Source organism: Dermochelys coriacea, chromosome 15 (genome assembly GCF_009764565.3).
Source record: "Dermochelys coriacea isolate rDerCor1 chromosome 15, rDerCor1.pri.v4, whole genome shotgun sequence".
Lineage (NCBI taxonomy): Eukaryota > Metazoa > Chordata > Testudines > Dermochelyidae > Dermochelys > Dermochelys coriacea.
The window spans coordinates 1,983,258-2,001,865 of record NC_050082.1 but is presented as its reverse complement, the minus strand read 5'-3'; the positions used below and the strand labels follow the sequence as shown (position 1 = coordinate 2,001,865).

The following is an 18,608-nucleotide window of genomic DNA, read 5'->3' as shown; positions in this document are numbered from 1 at the left end:
CAGCCTTCCTGAAAGCTCTAGGAGGATGGGCTTTGGTGCCCTTTAGAGCAGGTTGTGGATGGATAGCCCTATCAGGCCTAGTTGAGTGGATTCCACTGTCAAGCCCCACACACACTGTCGCACTCTGTCCCCCTCCAGCAGTGGCTAGGTCGATGGGCAACTACAGCCGTAGCTGTGTCTTTAAGATCTGGACATCCCAGGTTCAATCCATACTGCAGACAACCCACCAAGAGGTGCAGTGTAACTCCAGCAACCCCCACTTTGCTGCCTATTCTGAGGTCACGCTCAAAAAGCGGATGTGTGATCCTTTACATCTTTTACCACCAGTGGCGGCCCTACTTGCTTTGCTGGGCAAGCAAAAAAAAGCTTTTGCAATTTCTCTGCCCCTGGCACTGAGGGGGGAAAAAAATATTTGCATAAGCTGGCAGAGGCTGTGAAGGTCTTTTAACCAGAGTTGTAGCTATTAAAGATAATTAACATTGACATGGATAGTGACTGTCTAGTTCCTGCTCACACAGAGTATAGCACATAGATGGGTAACAATATTGCTTTAATAGCAACTTCCACCGGAGAATCCCAAAACACCCTTCAAAACACCCTCAGGGACCTTTCAGAGATGGAGGTAAAAGAAAGGTGACGCAACTTGCCTTGATCATGCGCTGAGTCAGAGGCAGAGCCCAGGAGTTACAGAAAACTTCAAGCTGCATGAACCACTCAACCATGAAAGAGGGCGCCTAAGTGCAAAGAGCCCAACACAGAGGGAAAACAGTATCCCACTGAGCACATACAAAACTGGATTGAAGAGGGAAAAAAAAAATCTCACACAGGGCCTAATTAGACTGTGGACTTCATTCCCTTAAGACATTACTGAGGCAAAGAATTTAGCAAGATTTAAAGAGGAATTGGATATATACACTGGATAGAACAGCCCAAGAGAGTAAAATGCAAGAGGTTTTAGAATATTAACCTTGTTGCTTATTGGCTTAACCTGATGTCTAACTGCACTGGCAGGCAGATTTCCCCACACCTGCGCCTTTCTCCATAGCGTCTAGTGCCAGCCAGTGTCAGAGACAGGATATTGGACCTGATGGGCCAAGAATCTGATCCAGTACAGCACTTCCTGCATTCCTAAGAGAAGTTACAGTCTGGTGAACCATCCTCTGGGTGCGAAAGGAGAGCGGTGCTGCCATCCAGCCCCATAGTGCATCCAGAGATGCAATCACAACCACTGGAATTTAATTAGAGCTTTTCATAAGCAGGATGGAGAGCAGTCAGCTGGAGTTTGACAAACAAAATTAGAGGTTTCCATCTCACAGCCTAGTTAGCATCCCACACCACCACCACCACCGGTGAGTCACGCCTTGAAGTAAAGCATGACCAGGGCAGCCTCACCCCCTTAAGGGCACATTGTGAAGCAATCAGCTAAACTGGAGATGCTGATCCTTGAGAATAATCTGCAGCAGCTCTGGCTTCTGTGCATCCCCCAAGTGAAGGAGAATTCTCACAATACGCTTCCTATGCTACAGCCACTGCGCTCCCTCCCCCAGCATTTTAGAAGGGCACAAACACGATTTTCAATGTAGCCAATTTCAAATCTATTTTGATCTATTTCTAGTCACATGCTAAAAAATAAAATTGGGCAGTAACAGAAAGGAGTATTTTTAACCCCCAAATCCCAAGAGATCTGGGTTCTATTCCTAGCTCTGCCACTGACTCATTGGCTGACCTCCTTTGTGCCTCAGTTTCCCCATCTATAAAATTAGAGGGAAATGCAAGCCCTGCTTCGTGAGGAGAGGGATTTCCAACATATGACTGATATAACTCTGCATCAAGAGGGTGTCTCTCCACCATGAGCTAAGAAGCCAGCGTCACCAAGACTAACACCACTTATAAGTTACTTCAATTACTCAGCAGAAGGGATCAACAGACAGGAGCCATAGCACACTGAAACAGAGGACAGTGGTAGGTAGCACTTTGCTTTAGTGCTCAGAGCCTTTGATGGGCTTAATGAGGAGGATACTGCTCCTCTTCTGCAACAGATGGAAGGTGAATAGAAAGAGAAGGAGTCATCTGGGACTGCTGGGGCCTTGGTGCCTTTGAATGAAGGGGACAGGGCTCCCAGCACAGAGAAAGTTGCCTGCAGGATAAAAGGCTCAGCAGAGTGATTTGGAGCTCTATACAGCCTGAAAGCAAACCAGCTCCTGGTTCTCATCCTGCCCACGACACTGGGTCTGCTACAGCAATGGCAGGGAGCACTTCCAGTCACCTTACTACTCCCCTCTTCCTCCCCAGCAGCCAGTTACAAGGGCAGGGGTATTTTGAATCCCTCTGGGCACACCTACCTCACAGCTGATTGGACCCGGGGGAAGGACGCTCCTGAGTGGTTTTTTTACATACCTGTTGCCTGGATTGAATTATACAGCGATCCAATACCAAGGAGTTATTAGGTTAAGATACAGCTATCACCAGGATAAATGATCTCCAAGGGCTCAGCCACAACAAGCTGTGCTGGTTTAAATCCAATCTGTTTAGTTAAACCAGTGCAACTTTTTGTGCAGGCACTTTCTTATAGCAGTCTAGAACAGCTTCTCTCAGCTTCACTTGTACCTGTACATTTACTGATACTAGCTAAACTGATATAAACCAGGTATAAGCCGTACAAAAACCCCATTACCCTGTTAGTTTAACCAGGCCAACGGTGTGTTCAGACTGGGTCCGAATAAACTAATCTTGTGCTGATTGGATAGGAGATGCAAGGTCAGCAGGCAAACACCCACAACAAACACTGTGGCATACTTTCTGCCCCCTGACCCAACTCCCCCCCACTCCACCAGTTCTTCAGTCTCCCTGGCAAAACGGCTAATGCCACCTTTTAATTTAATTGGTGTTATCAATGGATTACAAGGGGTGAAGGCAGCTAGGTCAGACAGGGCATGGGAGGAGAAAGCAGTTGGCCAGGGAGAAGGGATTTGTCCAACTCCATTATGGTTAAGAAGAGATAGGAAGCCATTGCACAGATCAGAGAGCAGTGATCTGCATGACAGACAGTGCCAGCTCCAGCCCAAGTACAGCCCCAATGGGTGCAGAGACCAGCAGAATGGATTAATCTTTGCCCACTGGCAAAGGAAGGGATTGATGAGCCATTAAGCCTCAGCCAGTGCAGCAAACAGAGTAAGCCAACAGGTATTTCGATAGTTTTACCCTGATAGGAGGCAGTAGCAGGTCTAATAGTTAGAGCAGAGGACTAGGAAGGGACTTGCTGTGTGATCACTAAGTCACTTCACCTCTGTGTCTCTATTCCAGTGTTGAATGTGCTGTGTTCGAGGGGCAGAGGAAGTGAAAGCAGCACTACTTACCATCTTTGGGAAACTCTTGTGTTATTGGGATGAAGGGTGCTGTAAGTGCCAGCTATTATAAAAGGCCTGTCCTTCGGCTCCCCACGCAGACTAGATGATCAGAGGGCCAGGAGCAGGTTGAACTTTAACACTGGGATTGAGCAGAATACTTTTGAACTCTGTGTACTTCAAATGATTGCTACAACGACCACAAAACTAGCCTTGTACTAAATTAAATCCCCTCTTGTCCTGCTTGTGTGGCTAAAGGGGAAGCCAAAGTGTTATGGACACAGCAGAAGAGATGTGTCCCATGACCAGTGACAAACTCCTCTGCTCGGCAGATTCAGTACAGAATGAAATCTTCAGCAACAATCTTGTAACATCTGAGACAGAGACCACTGGCCCATTAACACACAATCCTGACTTAAGCGTCCACTCCACTCAACCGTTTTACAGCTTCTTGTTCCTTCCAGGGATGTAAACAGAGCTGGCTTCCATAGGAGCAAGGAAGATTAAGAGACCTCAGCAATCCGCAGCTCATAGCTCAGCTAAAGCAGCACATTCCAGCTCCACTGCAGTGCTCTTTTACAAGGCATTACAGCCTTGGCTCTTTCTATTCCACTGCGTTTACCGTTTATCGGCAGCTGATGCTCAGTCTCCCAATGCAGTGAGTAAATGACTATTGCAGACCTTTCCTTATCCACTCTCAAAATATACTGGGACAGGAGACTACTTATCTGTTGGTAGTCCTGTATTAAAATATTGAAGATAAAATCCTGGCCCCACTAAGGTGAATGGGAAAACTCCCAATTGATTTCAATGAGGCATGGATTTTACCCTTAGCATTTACATATTCTACACACAGTGGTGAGGGATAGGGAGAGAAAATGGGCAGGACTATGGGGGTCCAGACCTTCCCCCCCCCGTTACCTCCAACCCAACCACTTTGGACCACCTGGAGCCATAAAGTCCATATCTGTATAAAAGCTTTTACTCCCCTGGAGACACAGCAGAGGCTGGGAAAGAGATTCCACTTCAACTTGAGTTGAGAAAAGGAGTAAATGCAGTATATACCTGAGAATAGGACAGGAGGAATGGAACAACTTTCCCCAGCTTACTCTCTCCTCTACTCCCATTTCTGAGCTCATGCAGACGGGTGTGTTGCCTCGGCTCCTGCTCTATTCAGTGAAGGTGAGATTATTGCTGTCTATACTCCTCCAGAGGCTTTCAAGCAGAAGGAAGTTCAAAGACAGACTGAAAAGCAATGGTAGCAGGTGTCCAAGGCTGCAGTAATGGAAAGGGGGTTGGATTTTCAGGTCAGTGGCTGACAGAGGAAGGATGGTATGGATATCCATGACCACCTGAGCTGACGGCCATATGGGCGATACCAGCTGTGGCTAGCCAGTGCTGAGTGGTGTGATCAGCTAGTCTTCAGACAGTTCAGATACATAAAACACCCTGTGATTTCTGCTCTGAGCGGAAAGTGCTGATCAAGTTTTAATAGCTCCTGCTGGCCAATATCTTAGGCTGGCCCAGACACCACACTGAGGTTATATCTACACTACTGCAGTAAGTCAACCTAAGTTACGCTATTCCACCTACACGAACAACATAGCTGGTGTTGATGTAACTTAGGTAGACTTACTGCGGTGTCTACACCACGCTGGGTCAACGGGAGACACTCTCCAGTCGACTTTCCTTACTCTTTTCATTCGGGGTGGAGTACCAGAGTTGACCGGAGAGTGATCTGGGGTCAATTTGGTGGGTCTTTACTAAACCCGCTAAATCGACCCCCAGTGCATCGATACAACTGTAGTGTAGACATAGCCTGAGGAAGCTCAAGCTGCTGGAATTCTTGGCTGCCACTTAGTAACAAACAACCCTTTTGGGGTCCTGCAGGGGGGAAATGCACCTGTATAAACCTCTGCTGGAAGGGATAGAACCCTGCTCTGGTTTCTCAATAGGACAGCTCCTCCCGTGCAGGCCACATGGCTGATCAGCAGCAATAAACTCAGGTGAAAGGGCTGAACTGATGCCAGAGGTGGAAGAAGTGTGTCTGAGTAGCAAGACAATTTAGCAACCAAACAATCAGAGGCAGCAGAGACCAGCATAGAAGGAGCATCTGTCACTTGGAGCCATCTATTTCCCTGACCCCGTCCTCTACACAGAGCAGATTGATGGGAAAATGTCACCTTTATTCAATGTTACTTCTTTTAAAACACAAGTAAACTTACTACACACACACACACACACACACACACACACACACACTTACTGTAGGGATCTGAAAACTCGCACCAAACACTTCTATTTAAGGGCGGTCAATTGCTTTTATTATTATTTCTGGAGGGGGGAAAAAAAAACAATTAGTGTCACTGATTTCCAAAGGCCATATCCCCTTCCCCTCCCTCCCCACTACAGCAGCAACAAATAGGAAAAGGCTTAAATGCTCAGCAGAGAAATAGCCGTGTCCCACTTCTGCTGGGATTGCTGTAGCTGATGAGCACAAGAGTTACACGAGCCCTAAGGGCACAAAAATGCAGATGCCACCCACTCCCCTGACTCACCAAAACCTATACTGAGAACAGTGATGGGGAGGGAGTTTGTTCAGATGGCTGATCACATCTGCTGTTGTGGTTAAGGAATCAGAACGGCACATAGACAGAAGGGGAAGCCTCACAGAGACAGCAACAGAAGCCTGATGTGTCCCAGGGCAGTTAGCGAGTCAGTCAAACATGAGGAAACTCCTTCCTGGAAAGCTCAATTCAAGGACCAGCATTCCATGGTGATGGGAGGATTATGATGAATATTAGCATATGGTTTGGTACATCCCTCAGTCTTCAGAGTCATCTCCTATGGACTCACTGTGACCCTAATACTAACATTGTGTTAATTCTGAATGTTCATTATGTCCCCCAGAGATAGTAACGGCCCTCTTCACAGCAGTTGTGGGTACAGATTTTGACTTCCAATGGTACCTAGCCCCCTAGGTTCTTTGACTATCCCAACCAGACTGAGGAAATACATGCTGAACGGGGGTTTGCAGTGCAAGAAAAGGGTCTATTCCGTTCCAAGACACAGATTACTCCTATTAAACCCTTACAGCCTAGGAAGCGATCAAGCCCTCTGCTTAAGGGAACCTCAGTGTTTGGGGGTAAACTCGAACTAGCCTTTTAAAGGAGCAGATGCAATCTACCGAGATCTCTCTGTTTCAGGGTATAAGAGCACCAGGTCTGGAACTGCACTATCCCTTATGGAACCTGAGGGCTTGCAGAGGGAAGAGAATTAAGCTTGTATCTGCAGAACAAAGAAAAGCAAGTTCCTTGGTCAGTTAAATTTAAAAGGGGGAAGGAGAGGTCTAAATGAAGATTGCCACCTTGAAAAAATACTCAAGGCAACGATTCATTAGCTAGTTGCCTTTGAAGCTGTCCACTCTGCAGACACTGCTTTTGGCAAGTTACAAAACTCAATCTGCGGAGGCAAAGAGCCCCAAATCATTTCCAACTCCTGTTACACCTCTCCCTGCCCCCAAATTCCCACAATCCCCCCCAGGCTGAGAACTTGTGCCAAGCTTCAGCAAAGAGTCCCTTTTTATTATCCACTCCTAGAAATAAGGGAAGTTCAGAGGCACATTAAGCACAGATCAGCACAAGTGATGCTTCTGGATTTTTCCCAAGCAGGATTAGAAGCAAATCCACCCCAAATAACATGTCACTACGGAAGGAGGAGGAAGAAGCGGTGCTTCAGCATAGCTATCCCATCAAAAAAGGGGTCATTAGCGATGAATTCTTCACCAGAAAATACATGCGTTCAAATGCAAGAGACCCATCACCACTGACTTCCCAGGGCTAGGCTTGGTGATGTAGCACAAGGCATATTTAAGCACCAAAGTGTCAATTCATTTATTTGTCAGGGAAGGTCAGGGGAGACGGATTTGAAGATAGTCATGAGTCTCATTGAGCACTGCCTTCCCATCCAGATTCTCACGCACGCTCTCTTAATTTCAGTAGGAGTACAAGGGCAAAAAACATGGCTCTTAAAGGGGCAACGTCAGCAAAGAGGACACCGCATTACTTCACATGAAAGAATTCTCCACTGGTGCATTGAATCGCAACAAGATCCCTCCCCCTGCCCCCCCTTCCCACCCCATCCCCAGAGAGCTGAAGATGGAATGCTAGGCACTGCCGCTCACACCATTTTCAGCGTCGGGGGATGCCAGTTTGAAGTTTCCGGAGCATCTTGATCTTGCATTTGTTCCTTCCAAGGTCAAGAAGAAACATGCCCACAGGTTCTGGTCCCCATTTCCTCATCTGGGATGCGGGGGGAGAGAGGAGGAGGAGGAGAAGGTGGGTGCCTCAGTTCTTCAGAATGGTTTCATATGCTTGGTAAACATACTGGGATACCTCGGGTGCTCGGCACTTCAGGGACAGCTGCACGGAAAGAGGGAAACAACTCAATGGCACCTTACTCAGCACTGCAAGGGAGGCACTCACCTTCAACTCGCCAGCTGTTAGCAACTGGGGCATTGGATCTGAACCTCTAGCGAAAGGTTTTGAGGTGGGTGAAGAGAAGCATGACCTAGTGGAACGGTCATCCAAAGCCTTTGAAGAAAGCCTTGAAAGCTTTCGGTGCCATGGATGTGCAGCAAAGCCAAACCTCCGACGCCCTGCCACTCAACCGGGCCTTGGGTTCCATGGGCCAAACTTCACCTCCATCCCACAGACCAGCTGTCTCCCCTTGTTGTTGTAAAACTGACTTCAGAGATACTGAGTCATGAGACTGAGGTTAGAGACAGTTATTTAGGCTAAAGAAATTAATTCCCACATTTTTTAACGTCTCCCGCTTGCTTCCCTTCCCAACCTGGGTCCCGTCCATCCATTCCCTCACCCAGCATCATTCCCCACGGCAGGTTGAGAGGCAGAGTCCCTTGCAAGCCATATGTATGTGATCTATAGGCACAAAAGGTGTAGGGAGCACAAATGAGCTAGAGACAGTCACTCGCGCATGCACGCACACTCCCTACCTCAGCCAACAATTCAAAGCCCCGAACAGGCAGTTAATACATTATTCACCTGGGCAGGAACCTGAAGTCTTATGTCTCACCTTTCATTGAAACTAATGCCTTGAAGTTACTTACCAGATAAGATTTAAAAGGTACACAATTCTCTTTGATTTGAGCTCAATTAGTTCCTAACACCAGAAATGAACAGGAAAGAAGAAATCCAGAACACAACTGGCAAGGTCCACTTGGGGGCTGGACACTCGGTGCAGTAACTAGGGCAAAGTTTTTCAGAAGTCACTAGTGATTTTGGAGTATTTGTCCGGAGACACCGTAAAAATGGGCCTGATGTTCAGAGGGTGGGTGTTTGGCACTTAAGATGCAGGCCCCTTTAAGGCTACTCAAGTTAAGCATCCAAAATGGCTAGTCACTTTTGAAAGTCTGGGCCAAGCCATGCTTTGCTAGCATTTTCCAGAAGGGTGTGGGGGCATTTTATGTTCTCAGAGCTGTGGTTCTTGCTTCCCCCAGCCCCCTTCCCAAACTTTCCTTCTGTGGTTGGATCTACCATGCATCAGCGGCCCCATGCCATCCCATGCTACTCAGGGTGTGCTGGAGGCAGCAACAGCATGAGGGAAAGAAATGAAATGAGGTGAACAGAGGGAGGCAACAGCAGGGGTGAAATGATGATGGCAGCTGTATACAGCGAAAAAAAGGGGGGGGGGAAATACTCTGCTAACCTCCAAATCCTGCATCATCAGGGGCAGGTCAGCGGTGGGCATGCAGCAACAAAACATACAGAGAAATGTGAACCCAGATGCAAACGGAGAGCTCATCAAAATGCAACAGAACAAAAAAACTGCCAGGGGAACCTCTACAGCCAAGGGCTGGCTGAAATAGCTCAGGAAACCACATTCTGATGACTGAGCACTCGTGTCTCAGACAAGGTACGTGCAGGGCTAATTGCAATCGTCAGCGTTCGGGTTTATTCTTTGCACTGCTTTGTCTGGCTCTCTCTATTGTCCAGGATGCATGCTCAAAGGAATTTTTTTTTTTTTTTTTTTTAAAAAGGAATCAGTCTGAATTTAAAGGAACACTATGAAAATAAGAATTTTCTTTACTTGTGTTAGTTACTAACACAGTAAAAATGATTTATCTAATACGTTTCCCCAGCATTTATCCTGTGTCCCTATAAACTGTTGAACAACTCAGCTGGTGCAGTCAGTGAAGGGTTCCGTTATATATACTTATAGCCAGAAATTAAAGAGTTAACACAATAAAAAGGGGAACAGAAAACTTCCAAGCCTGCAGCTCACTCCAGTCCTATAGGCGCAAGGAGGAGTCCTGTCTTCCTGAAGACATTCTCCCACCAGCCAGATCACAGCCCATTCCAAAGAGCACCTGTACAAGGGCCAGGGAAAGCTGAGCTCAAGTTAACTCCTCGCTTATCAGGAGGTGGCTCATGGGGAGGGTTAGCTCAGTGGTTTGAACTTTGGCCTGCTAAACCCAGGGTTGTGAGTTCAATCCTCAAGGGGGCCATTTAGGGATCTAGGGCAAAAATTAGGGATTGGTCTTGCTTTGAGCAGGGGGTTGGACTAGATGACCTCCTGAGGTCCCTTCCAACCCTGAGATTCTATGAAGAGCCACTGCAGATCACCCAGCTTAACAACAAGACAGAGTGGCCAATGACACCACCTGTTCTCACACACCAACACAAGGCTGCTGTGTTTGGGGCTCCCAACACCACAGAGGAACATTTACTGAAAGAGAAAAGGAGTACTTGTGGCACCTTAGAGACTAACAAATTTATTAGAGCATAAGCTTTCGTGAGCTGCATCCGATGAAGTGAGCTGTAACTCACGAAAGCTTATGCTCTAATAAATTTGTTAGTCTCTAAGGTGCCACAAGTACTCCTTTTCTTTTTGCGAATACAGACTAACACGGCTGCTACTCTGAAACCTGTCATTTACTGAAAGAGAAAGTTTGCCCCAATTCAGATTTCCAAGCAGAGCAGGTGGGGAGACAAGCCTGGTGTCTTGAGGGGTACTAGTAGGGCTGCCAACAGTCCCTAATTACAAGGAACATCCCTTATTTCTTCACCTCTGACCAACAAGATGGGGAGTTGCTGAGTGATGCATAAAGTAGTATGAAATAACCCTGGCCAATGGAGGTGAGTCCTGCTTAGTGTTATTAATACTAATAATATCGAGAGGTGGGGTGGGGCGGTGCAGTGCGGGAGTGCTAAGAGAACAGTCCCTTATTTTTGAAATACGTTAGCAACCCCACGTGCTAGCCTATTTTGGAACAGGAGGGAGGAGCTGGTCTTACCGCGAAACTGGGACTGCCGGGTTGGATTCGTAGCTCTGCCAGGACCCAGATCCCATTGGTCAGTTTGAGAGACTGATACAGCATGTCTTGGCCCTCTACGTTCCTCTTGGCAACGGTGAAGATGTTGCTGCCTTGAAGCTTGCTGCTAACAGCATCTGTGTGGACAGACAGACACAGCTGAGTTGCTATGGATAGGAGCACTGGAAATACTATGTCAACATGCAGTGTACTGCAGGAATCAGCTGTTTCTGGTTAGAAGGCCTGGACCATAAACACCTTGCTTAAAAGAGGTTTGAGATCCCAGATCAGTAAGAGTCTGTGTGAAGTCTTTGAATTTTAAAGCCAAGTATGTGACAAGCTGTTCCTCTTGTTTACCTGCCAAAACCCAAATTCAGGGTTCTGTTTCTCTTAGCACATGGCACTAAGCTGCAAAAACAGCTGCTCTGCTCCCCCCCCCCCCCCCGACTTGTAAGCCAACCTTCTTCCCCCCTCGTGACTCATAGGCAAATATACTGTCCAATCAAATCCACAGCACTACTACAAACATAAAAATATCCTCTGCATCATTTACTGCAGACTTATGGTGGAAGAAGCAGAAACTTCACCAGCAATTCCTTAACAGACTCCTGCTAAAGATGAGCTCCCCTTGAAGCCAGCATCTTTATGCCATATAGTGACTCTTAAAGGGAGGAGCTGGGCCTAGCTTAGCTGGGCCTCCCACAGACAGGATCAATTCACTATTTCCTAGCACCCTGACAAGGGCTCCATTTAAACACCGCCTGGTGTGTGTGGCTTTTGTGACAGAGGCATGAGTCCCTAGGTGAATGCAAGGGCAGCTCATTTCAGGTAACCATTACTGAGTAGCAGTAGCATTTGCTCACTTCTGTCCCAAGTTGGATTGCAATAAACAGCTCAGAGGTGAAATAAAACAGTTACTCACTTTCTCGTAACTGTTGTTCTTCGAGATGTGCTGTTCACGTCCATTCCACATTAGGTGTGCACAAGCATCGGAAGCTTTTTCCCTTAGGGGCTCCTGTTGGGCCAGCAGGGACCCCCTGAGTGGTGCCACTGTGCCGTGCATATATACCCCTGCCAGCCCGACTTCCTCTAGTTCCTTCTTGCCGGCGACTCCGACAGAGGGGTAGGAGAGTGGGTGGTGGAATGGACGTGACCACCACATCTCGAAGAACAGTTACGAGAAAGTAAGTAATCGTTTTTTCTCCTTCGAGTGCTTGTTCACGTCCATTCCACATTACGTGAATCACAAGCTTACCTCTGGAGGAGGGGAGGAGTCATGGAACAACTCGTCGGAGGACTGCTCTGCTAATTGCTGCGTCCTCTCTGGCCTGCTGGTTGACCACGTAATGGGTCGTGAAGGTGATGCTTCAAGGACCAGGTGGCTGCTCTGCAGATATCCTGGATCGGGACCCGTGCCAGGAACGCCATGGAAGTCGCCTGCGCCCTGGTCGAGTGGGCCGTGACCGCCGGGGTCGGAACACCTGCAAGCTCATAGCATGCCTGGATGCAGCTTGTAATCCAAGACGAAATCCGCTGCACTGACACTGGGAGGCCTTTTAACCTCTCAGCCACAGCCACAAACAGCTGCGTGGATTTGTGAAAGGGCTTGGTGTGCTCCAAATAGAACACCAGCACTCGACGCACATCCAGGGTGTGCAAGCTGTGGTGACTCGGGTCCGTATGGGGTTTTGGGAAGAACACAGGCCGACAAATGTCCTGGCCCAAATGGAATTTGGAGACCACCTTAGGGAGCAACTTGGGGTGCAGCCGGAGCTGTACCTTGTCCTTGTGAAATACTAGTGTATACGGTGGCTCAGAGGTGAGAGCCCTCAGTTCGGACATCCTTCTGGCCGAGGTAACGGCAACCAGAAATGCCGCTTTCCAGGAAAGGTGCAGGAGGGAACAGGAAGCGAGGGGCTCAAAAGGGGGTCCCATGAATTTAGAGAGGACCAGATTAAGGTTTCATGGAGGGACTGGTGGGCGGGAGTACAGGAATACCCTCTCCAACCCTTTAAGGAACCGTCCCACCATTGGGTGGTAAAACACCGAGTCCCCTGAGAACCCCGGAGGGAAGGCGGAGATGGCCGCCAGGTGCACTCTGAGTGAGGACGGGGCTAGCCCTTGCTGCTTGAGGTGCAGGAGGTACTCCAGGATGGCCTGCACTGGGGCCTGGCACGGCCGCACCTATCGGGGTTCAAACCAAGACAAGAACTTTTCCACTTGGCCATATAGACTGCCCTGGTAGAAGGCTTTCTACTGCCAAGCAGAATCTGCTGCATGGGAAGGGAGCACTGGCTCTCCAGGGAGTTTAGCCACAAAGCCTCCATGCCGTCAGATCAGCGACTGTAGGCTGGGATGGAAAAGCCGCCCGCCGTCCTACACAACGAGGTCCCTGTGTAGGGGCAGGACTACTGGGGCCTCTGCCAACAGCTCTAAGAGCTATGTGTACCAGTGCTGGTGGGCCCAGGCTGGGGTGATGAGGATCACTGCCGCCCTGTCCCTGCGCACCTTGAGTAGGACCTTGTGCACTAAGGGGGGGTGGGGGGAAGGCGCGCATCAAGCCCCCTCTCCACGGGATCGCAAATGTGTCCAGGAGCGAGCCTGGGCTGCGGCCCTGGAATGAGTAGAACCACGGGCACTGGGTGTTGGCCCTGATGGCAAAAAGGTCTACCTGGGGAAACCCCCACTTGCAGAAGAGTAAAAGCACAACGTCCGCCCTGAGCGTCCACTCGTGCATGCGTTATGACCTTTTGAGGGAGTCCGCCAGCTTGTTTCGTACCCCTGGGAGATAGGACGCCTCGAGGTGAATTGCATGGGCTATGCAAAGATCCCAGAGGAGGAGAGCCTCGCGAGAGAGTGGCGAAGAACGAGCCCCGCCCTGTTTGTTTATATAAAACATGGCAGTAGTGTTGTCCGTCAGAACTGCCATGCCGTGACCATTCAGAATGGTGTGAAAGGTCTGGCTGGCAAGACGAACCGCCCTGAGCTCCTTCACATTGATATGGAGCAACCGCTCTGCTCCGAACCACAACCCGTGTCATGAGGTCCCCCAGGTGAGCCCCAGATCTGTGGTCCGACGTGTCCGTCACCAGTATCAAGTCCAGTTGTGGGGCAGCAAAGGGGATGCCTTCGCAAACCACAGGCTGGGACTGCCACCACAGCAGGGAGTCCAGCACATCCCTTGAGCGGTCACTACCAAGTCCAGGTGGTCCCTGCCTGGGTGGTACACCTGAATGAGCCACTTTTGCAGAGTCCTGAGTCTCAGACTGGTATGCCTGACCACGTGCATGCATGCTGCCACGTGGCCCAGCAGCCACAGGCAGCACCTGGCTGTTGTTGTTGGAAACTGGCGCAGGGAGGCCACCACTTGCTGGATAGCCCGGAATCGGGATACCGGAAGGCTTGCCCTGACCCGCACTGCGTCCAGGACCGCCCCTATGAATTCCACTCTCTGTGTGGGTACGAGCGTGGACTTGGGGATGTTGACCAGGAGCCCCAGCTCGTGGAACAACCTCAGGGCCACCTCCACATGGCCCCGCACTTCCGCCTCAGATCGGCCCACCAGGAGCCAGTTGACAAGGTACGGGTACACCTGGATTCTCTGCCTCCGTAAGAAGGCCGCCACCACCACCATGCACTTCATGAACACCCTTGGGGCTGCGACTAGATTGAAAGGGAGAACCGCAAACCGGTAATGTTCTCGGCCCATGGTGAAGCATAGGAACCGCCAACATGCTGGGTGGATGGCAATATGAAAGTACGAGTCCTTCATGTCGAGGGCAGCGTACCAGTCCCCTGGATCCAGGGAAGGGATGATTGTGCCCAGAGAGACCATGCAGAACCGGGCCTTGACAAGGAAATTGTTGAGCCCACGCAGGTCTAGGATGTTGCGAAAGCCCCCTTTGGCTTTGGGGATGAGGAAGTACTGGGAGTAGAACCCCTTCCCCCTTAGGCTGTGCGGCACCGCCTCTAACGCCCCCGCCTCTAGCGGCGAGTGGACTTCCTTCTGTAGGAGATGCTCGTGAGAGGGGTCTCTGAAGAGGGATGGGAAAGGGGGGTGGGAGGGAGGTGAACTGCAGCGAGTACCCATTCCGCACTATACATAAGACCCAATGGTCTGATGTAATGGTGGATCACACACGGGAGAAACGGGACAGGCTGTTCAGGAGACAAAGGGACGGATCCGGTGACTGGTCTGGTACACTGTCCTCGAGTGCACCTTCAAAAGCCTAGCTTAGTGCCCGGCTGGGGTTTGTGCTGGCCTTGGTTCTGGCCCGGTGCATTATTATTACGCCGTCGCCTGTTATCCCTGCCTCGCCTACGGTAATGCTCATGCCTATGGCGAGGCTGGTACTGGCATTGAGGGGGAGACTGCGGCTTAAAGGTCTTCCTCTGGGTCACTGGGGTGTGCATACCCAGCAACTTAAGCGTAGCTTGCGAGTCCTTGAGGTTGTGCAGCCTCGCATCTGTCTGGTCTGAGAAGAGCCTGGACCCTTCAAAGGGGAGATCCTGGAGTGTATTCTGGACCTCGGGCGGCAGGCCTGACTCCTGGAGCCATGCCGAGCGCCTCATGACCACCCCGACACGATTGTTCTAGCCGCCGCGTCTGCCGAATCCAGGGAGGCCTGGAGAGAGGTCTTGGCTACTGCCTTGCCCTCGTCTACCAGGGCCATGAACTCCTGTTGGGAACCTTGCGGGAGGTTGTCCTTAAAATTTCCCCACTGCTGCCCAGCAGTTGAAATTGTGCCTGTTGAGGATGGCCTGCTGGTTTGCAATCCTCAGCTGAAGGCCCCCCGACGAGTACACCTTTCTGCCAAAAAAGGTCCAGGCATTTTACCTCCTTGGCCTTTGGGGCCGGGGCCTGCTGTCCATGGCGCTCCCTTTCGTTCACCGCCAAGACCACCAGGGAGCATGGACTCAGGTGGCAGAACAGGAACTCATAGCCCTTAGATGGGGCAAAGTATTTACGCTCCACTCCTTTGGCCGTTGGAGCGCTGGTCTGCCGTATAATCTTATAGTTAGACTGAATGTTCTTAATGAGCGGGAGCGCTATTGTGGATGGACCTTCGGGGCTCAAAATGTCCACCATGGGGTCCTCCTGCTCAACCGTCTCCTCAGCCTGCAACCCCAAGTTTTGGGCAACCCAGCGCAGCAATTCCTGGTGGGCTCTATGGTCTATTGGCGGAGGGCCAGACATCTCTGTACCTGCCACTGCCTCATCGGGGGAAGACGAGGAGGTTATCTGCTGCTTGACCCCCTCTGGTCGGTCCTCTGCTCCCCTTCTCCCATGGGAGGCGTCTCCAGCTCAGGCCGGGGGGGAGTCCCTTCTCCTGGGCTCAGTGCCGGTCTCTCCGATTTATGCTGGGGGGATGCTGGAGGCCTGGATACTATAGTCTCCGGCACCATCTGGCATCGATGTGGGGACCGGGAACGCTGTACCAAGTAACTTGCCCTGGATGGGACCCCTTGGCGCTCCTGATAGGCCCAGGGGGTCCAGAAGGGCCAACGGCCTGGTGGCCCCCATTGGGGTTGCCAGCTCCCCTGAGGGTCCCTGCTGTCCAGGGCCCGGTGCGGGTAGCTATAGTGACTGGAGTCGACGCCGGACTGCGGTGATGCTGATTGAGAAGGTCACAGCGGTGCCAACGATCTGCGTCAGTGGGAGAATGAGCAGCTCCTGGCTGAGCGGGAGCAGTACCGGCGACGGCCGTCTCAACTCCTCCCGGTGCCAGTCTCTGGGCAGTGCTGGAGAGCAGCGTGCCCTTTCCTTCACGCCGACCCGCTGCTGGTGCTGAAACCTCCTTCTGTGCCGCTGGCAAGTGAGAGTCTGCGGAGTTGGAGCTCGACCAGGACCAACTCCAGGAGAGGTGCTGGGACGGTGTCCTCGAGCAGCACACCATTGCCGGCTTACCCCTCGACAGCACCTGAGACATGGGTGCCAGAGGGTTCTCCCCATACGGGAGGGGGCTCGCCGCTGACAGCTTGATGAGGTCCTTTACGCTTGGCATCTTTGAGGCTGCAGAGGGCTGATCCATTACGCCCTCAAGCCCATAATCTGCACTGAGCTCACTTAGATCTGGGCTCAGTGGGGCTTGTGCTGCCAGGACCGCCGGTGTCAGCGCCTGCACCGCGGCCTTCCCGCTCTTATCGGCGCTCGGGGCCTTGGGAGGTGCCAGCCTCCTGTGCAGGGAACGACCACGTCTTCCTTTTGGCTGCGCCGGGGGCCGCACCCGGGAGGACAAGCGGTGCTGGGGCCTTGCCTGGTGCTCTGGGGCTGACAGATTACAGTGCTTAGCCGGTGCCAGGTCTCTCGACGGTTCTGGGGCACTACGCATCAAGGAAGCCTGAGCTGGCATCAGGCATTCTGGGCCCGGCAGCTGCAATTCAGCCTCTGTCAACAGCTGCTTTAGATGAAAGTCTTTCTTTCCTTGTCCTTGGCTTAAACACCTTGCAAATCCTACACCGTTCAGTTTGATGGCTGTCCCCCAGGCAACTTAAACATGAGTCGTGGGGGTCACTAACTGGCAAATGTTTGCGGCACGTGGCGCAAGCCTTGAAGCCGTGGGCCTGCAGCGGGTGCTGGAAGCCTCCAAGCAGCTAAAGACTTAAGTGTCCACAATAGGGATGTTAACGAACTGATAACAGCTACTCTAAAGGCTAAGTTTCAGAGTAGCAGCCGTGTTAGTCTGTATTCGCAAAAAGAAAAGGAGTACCCGTGGAACCTTAGAGACTAACAAAATTATTAGAGCATAAGCTTTCGTGAGCTACAGCTCACTTCATCGGATGCATTTGGTGGAAAAAGCAGAGGAGAGATTTATATATACACACACAGAGAACATGAAACAATGGGTTTATCATACACACTGTAAGGAGAGTGATCACTTAAGATAAGCCATCACCAGCAGCAGGGGGGGGAAAAGGAGGAAAACCTTTCATGGTGACAAGCAAGGTAGGCTAATTCCAGCAGTTAACAAGAATATCAGAGGAACAGTGGGGGGTGGGGTGGGAGGGAGAAATACCATGGGGAAATAGTTTTACTTTGTGTAATGACTCATCCATTCCCAGTCTCTATTCAAGCCTAAGTTAATTGTATCCAGTGTGTATGATAAACCCATTGTTTCATGTTCTGTGTGTGTGTGTGTGTGTGTGTGTGTGTGTGTGTGTGTGTGTGTGTGTGTGTGTGTGTTGTGTGTGTGTGTGTGTGTGTGTGTGTATATATATATATATATAAATCTCTCCTCTGCTTTTTCCACCAAATGCATCCGATGAAGTGAGCTGTAGCTCACGAAAGCTTATGCTCTAATAAATTTGTTAGTCTCTAAGGTGCCACGGGTACTCCTTTTCTTTTTTCTAAAGGCTAAGGGACTTCTCTTCTGAGAGAGAGAGAGAGAGAGATTGATTGTTCCAATGTCCGACAGGAGCCGATAAGGGAAAAAGTTTGCAACGCTTGTGCATGTGGCACATGCACACCTAATGTGGAATGGACGTGAACAAGCAATCGAAGAAGCAGCTCTGTATCTTGTTACCAAGTCTCTCAGCCACTCAGTCTCCTCTACCTTTTGTTTCTTAAAGGTCAGTACATTGTGCTGCACTGGAACAAGCAGCTGGGACAAACAGATTTGGTCTGCATTGGTTTTTCACCCTCTTGATTCCTGCTGTCTCAAACCTGACATCTGACCCCAGGCAGAAAACAAGGACTAAATCCCAGCTGGTCAAGGCAGCCACAGTTGCTTGGAAACAAGAGGAGAAGGAGGTGTGGGAGGAACTGAAATGAGATGAGACTTGCTCTCTCTGATTACACAGCAGGAGTTTATCTAATCCAGAACTCTCAGACAGCACTATGGAGCAATTAATGGTCTCTGCTTTGGCAAGGGCAGGCAATTCAGGCGCTAATGGGTCGCTGCAGAAAGAGAACCTCATAGGGCAGCAGGGAG

The 18,608-nt window shown here is 50.4% G+C and overlaps 1 protein-coding gene across 17 annotated transcripts in view; it reads right to left on the bottom strand.

The window, feature by feature from the left end:
- Positions 1 to 5,509: 5,509 nt before the first annotated feature.
- The window catches only part of AP1B1 (adaptor related protein complex 1 subunit beta 1), an 87,436-nt gene continuing 74,337 nt past the window's right edge, over positions 5,510 to 18,608 (bottom strand). For 9 of the 17 annotated variants that reach the window (XM_038372957.2, XM_043497644.1, XM_043497637.1 and 6 more), the window contains 3 exons: positions 10,660 to 10,814; positions 9,072 to 9,080; positions 5,510 to 7,765 (listed from right to left, as the gene is read on the bottom strand). In XM_038372957.2, coding sequence (XP_038228885.1) covers positions 7,691 to 7,765; positions 9,072 to 9,080; positions 10,660 to 10,814 — 239 coding nt within the window. In that variant the 3' untranslated portion in view covers positions 5,510 to 7,690. The remainder of the gene's footprint in view (positions 7,766 to 9,071; positions 9,081 to 10,659; positions 10,815 to 18,608) is intronic. The other 8 variants (XM_038372962.2, XM_038372960.2, XM_038372958.2 and 5 more) reach the window with 1 other exon arrangement.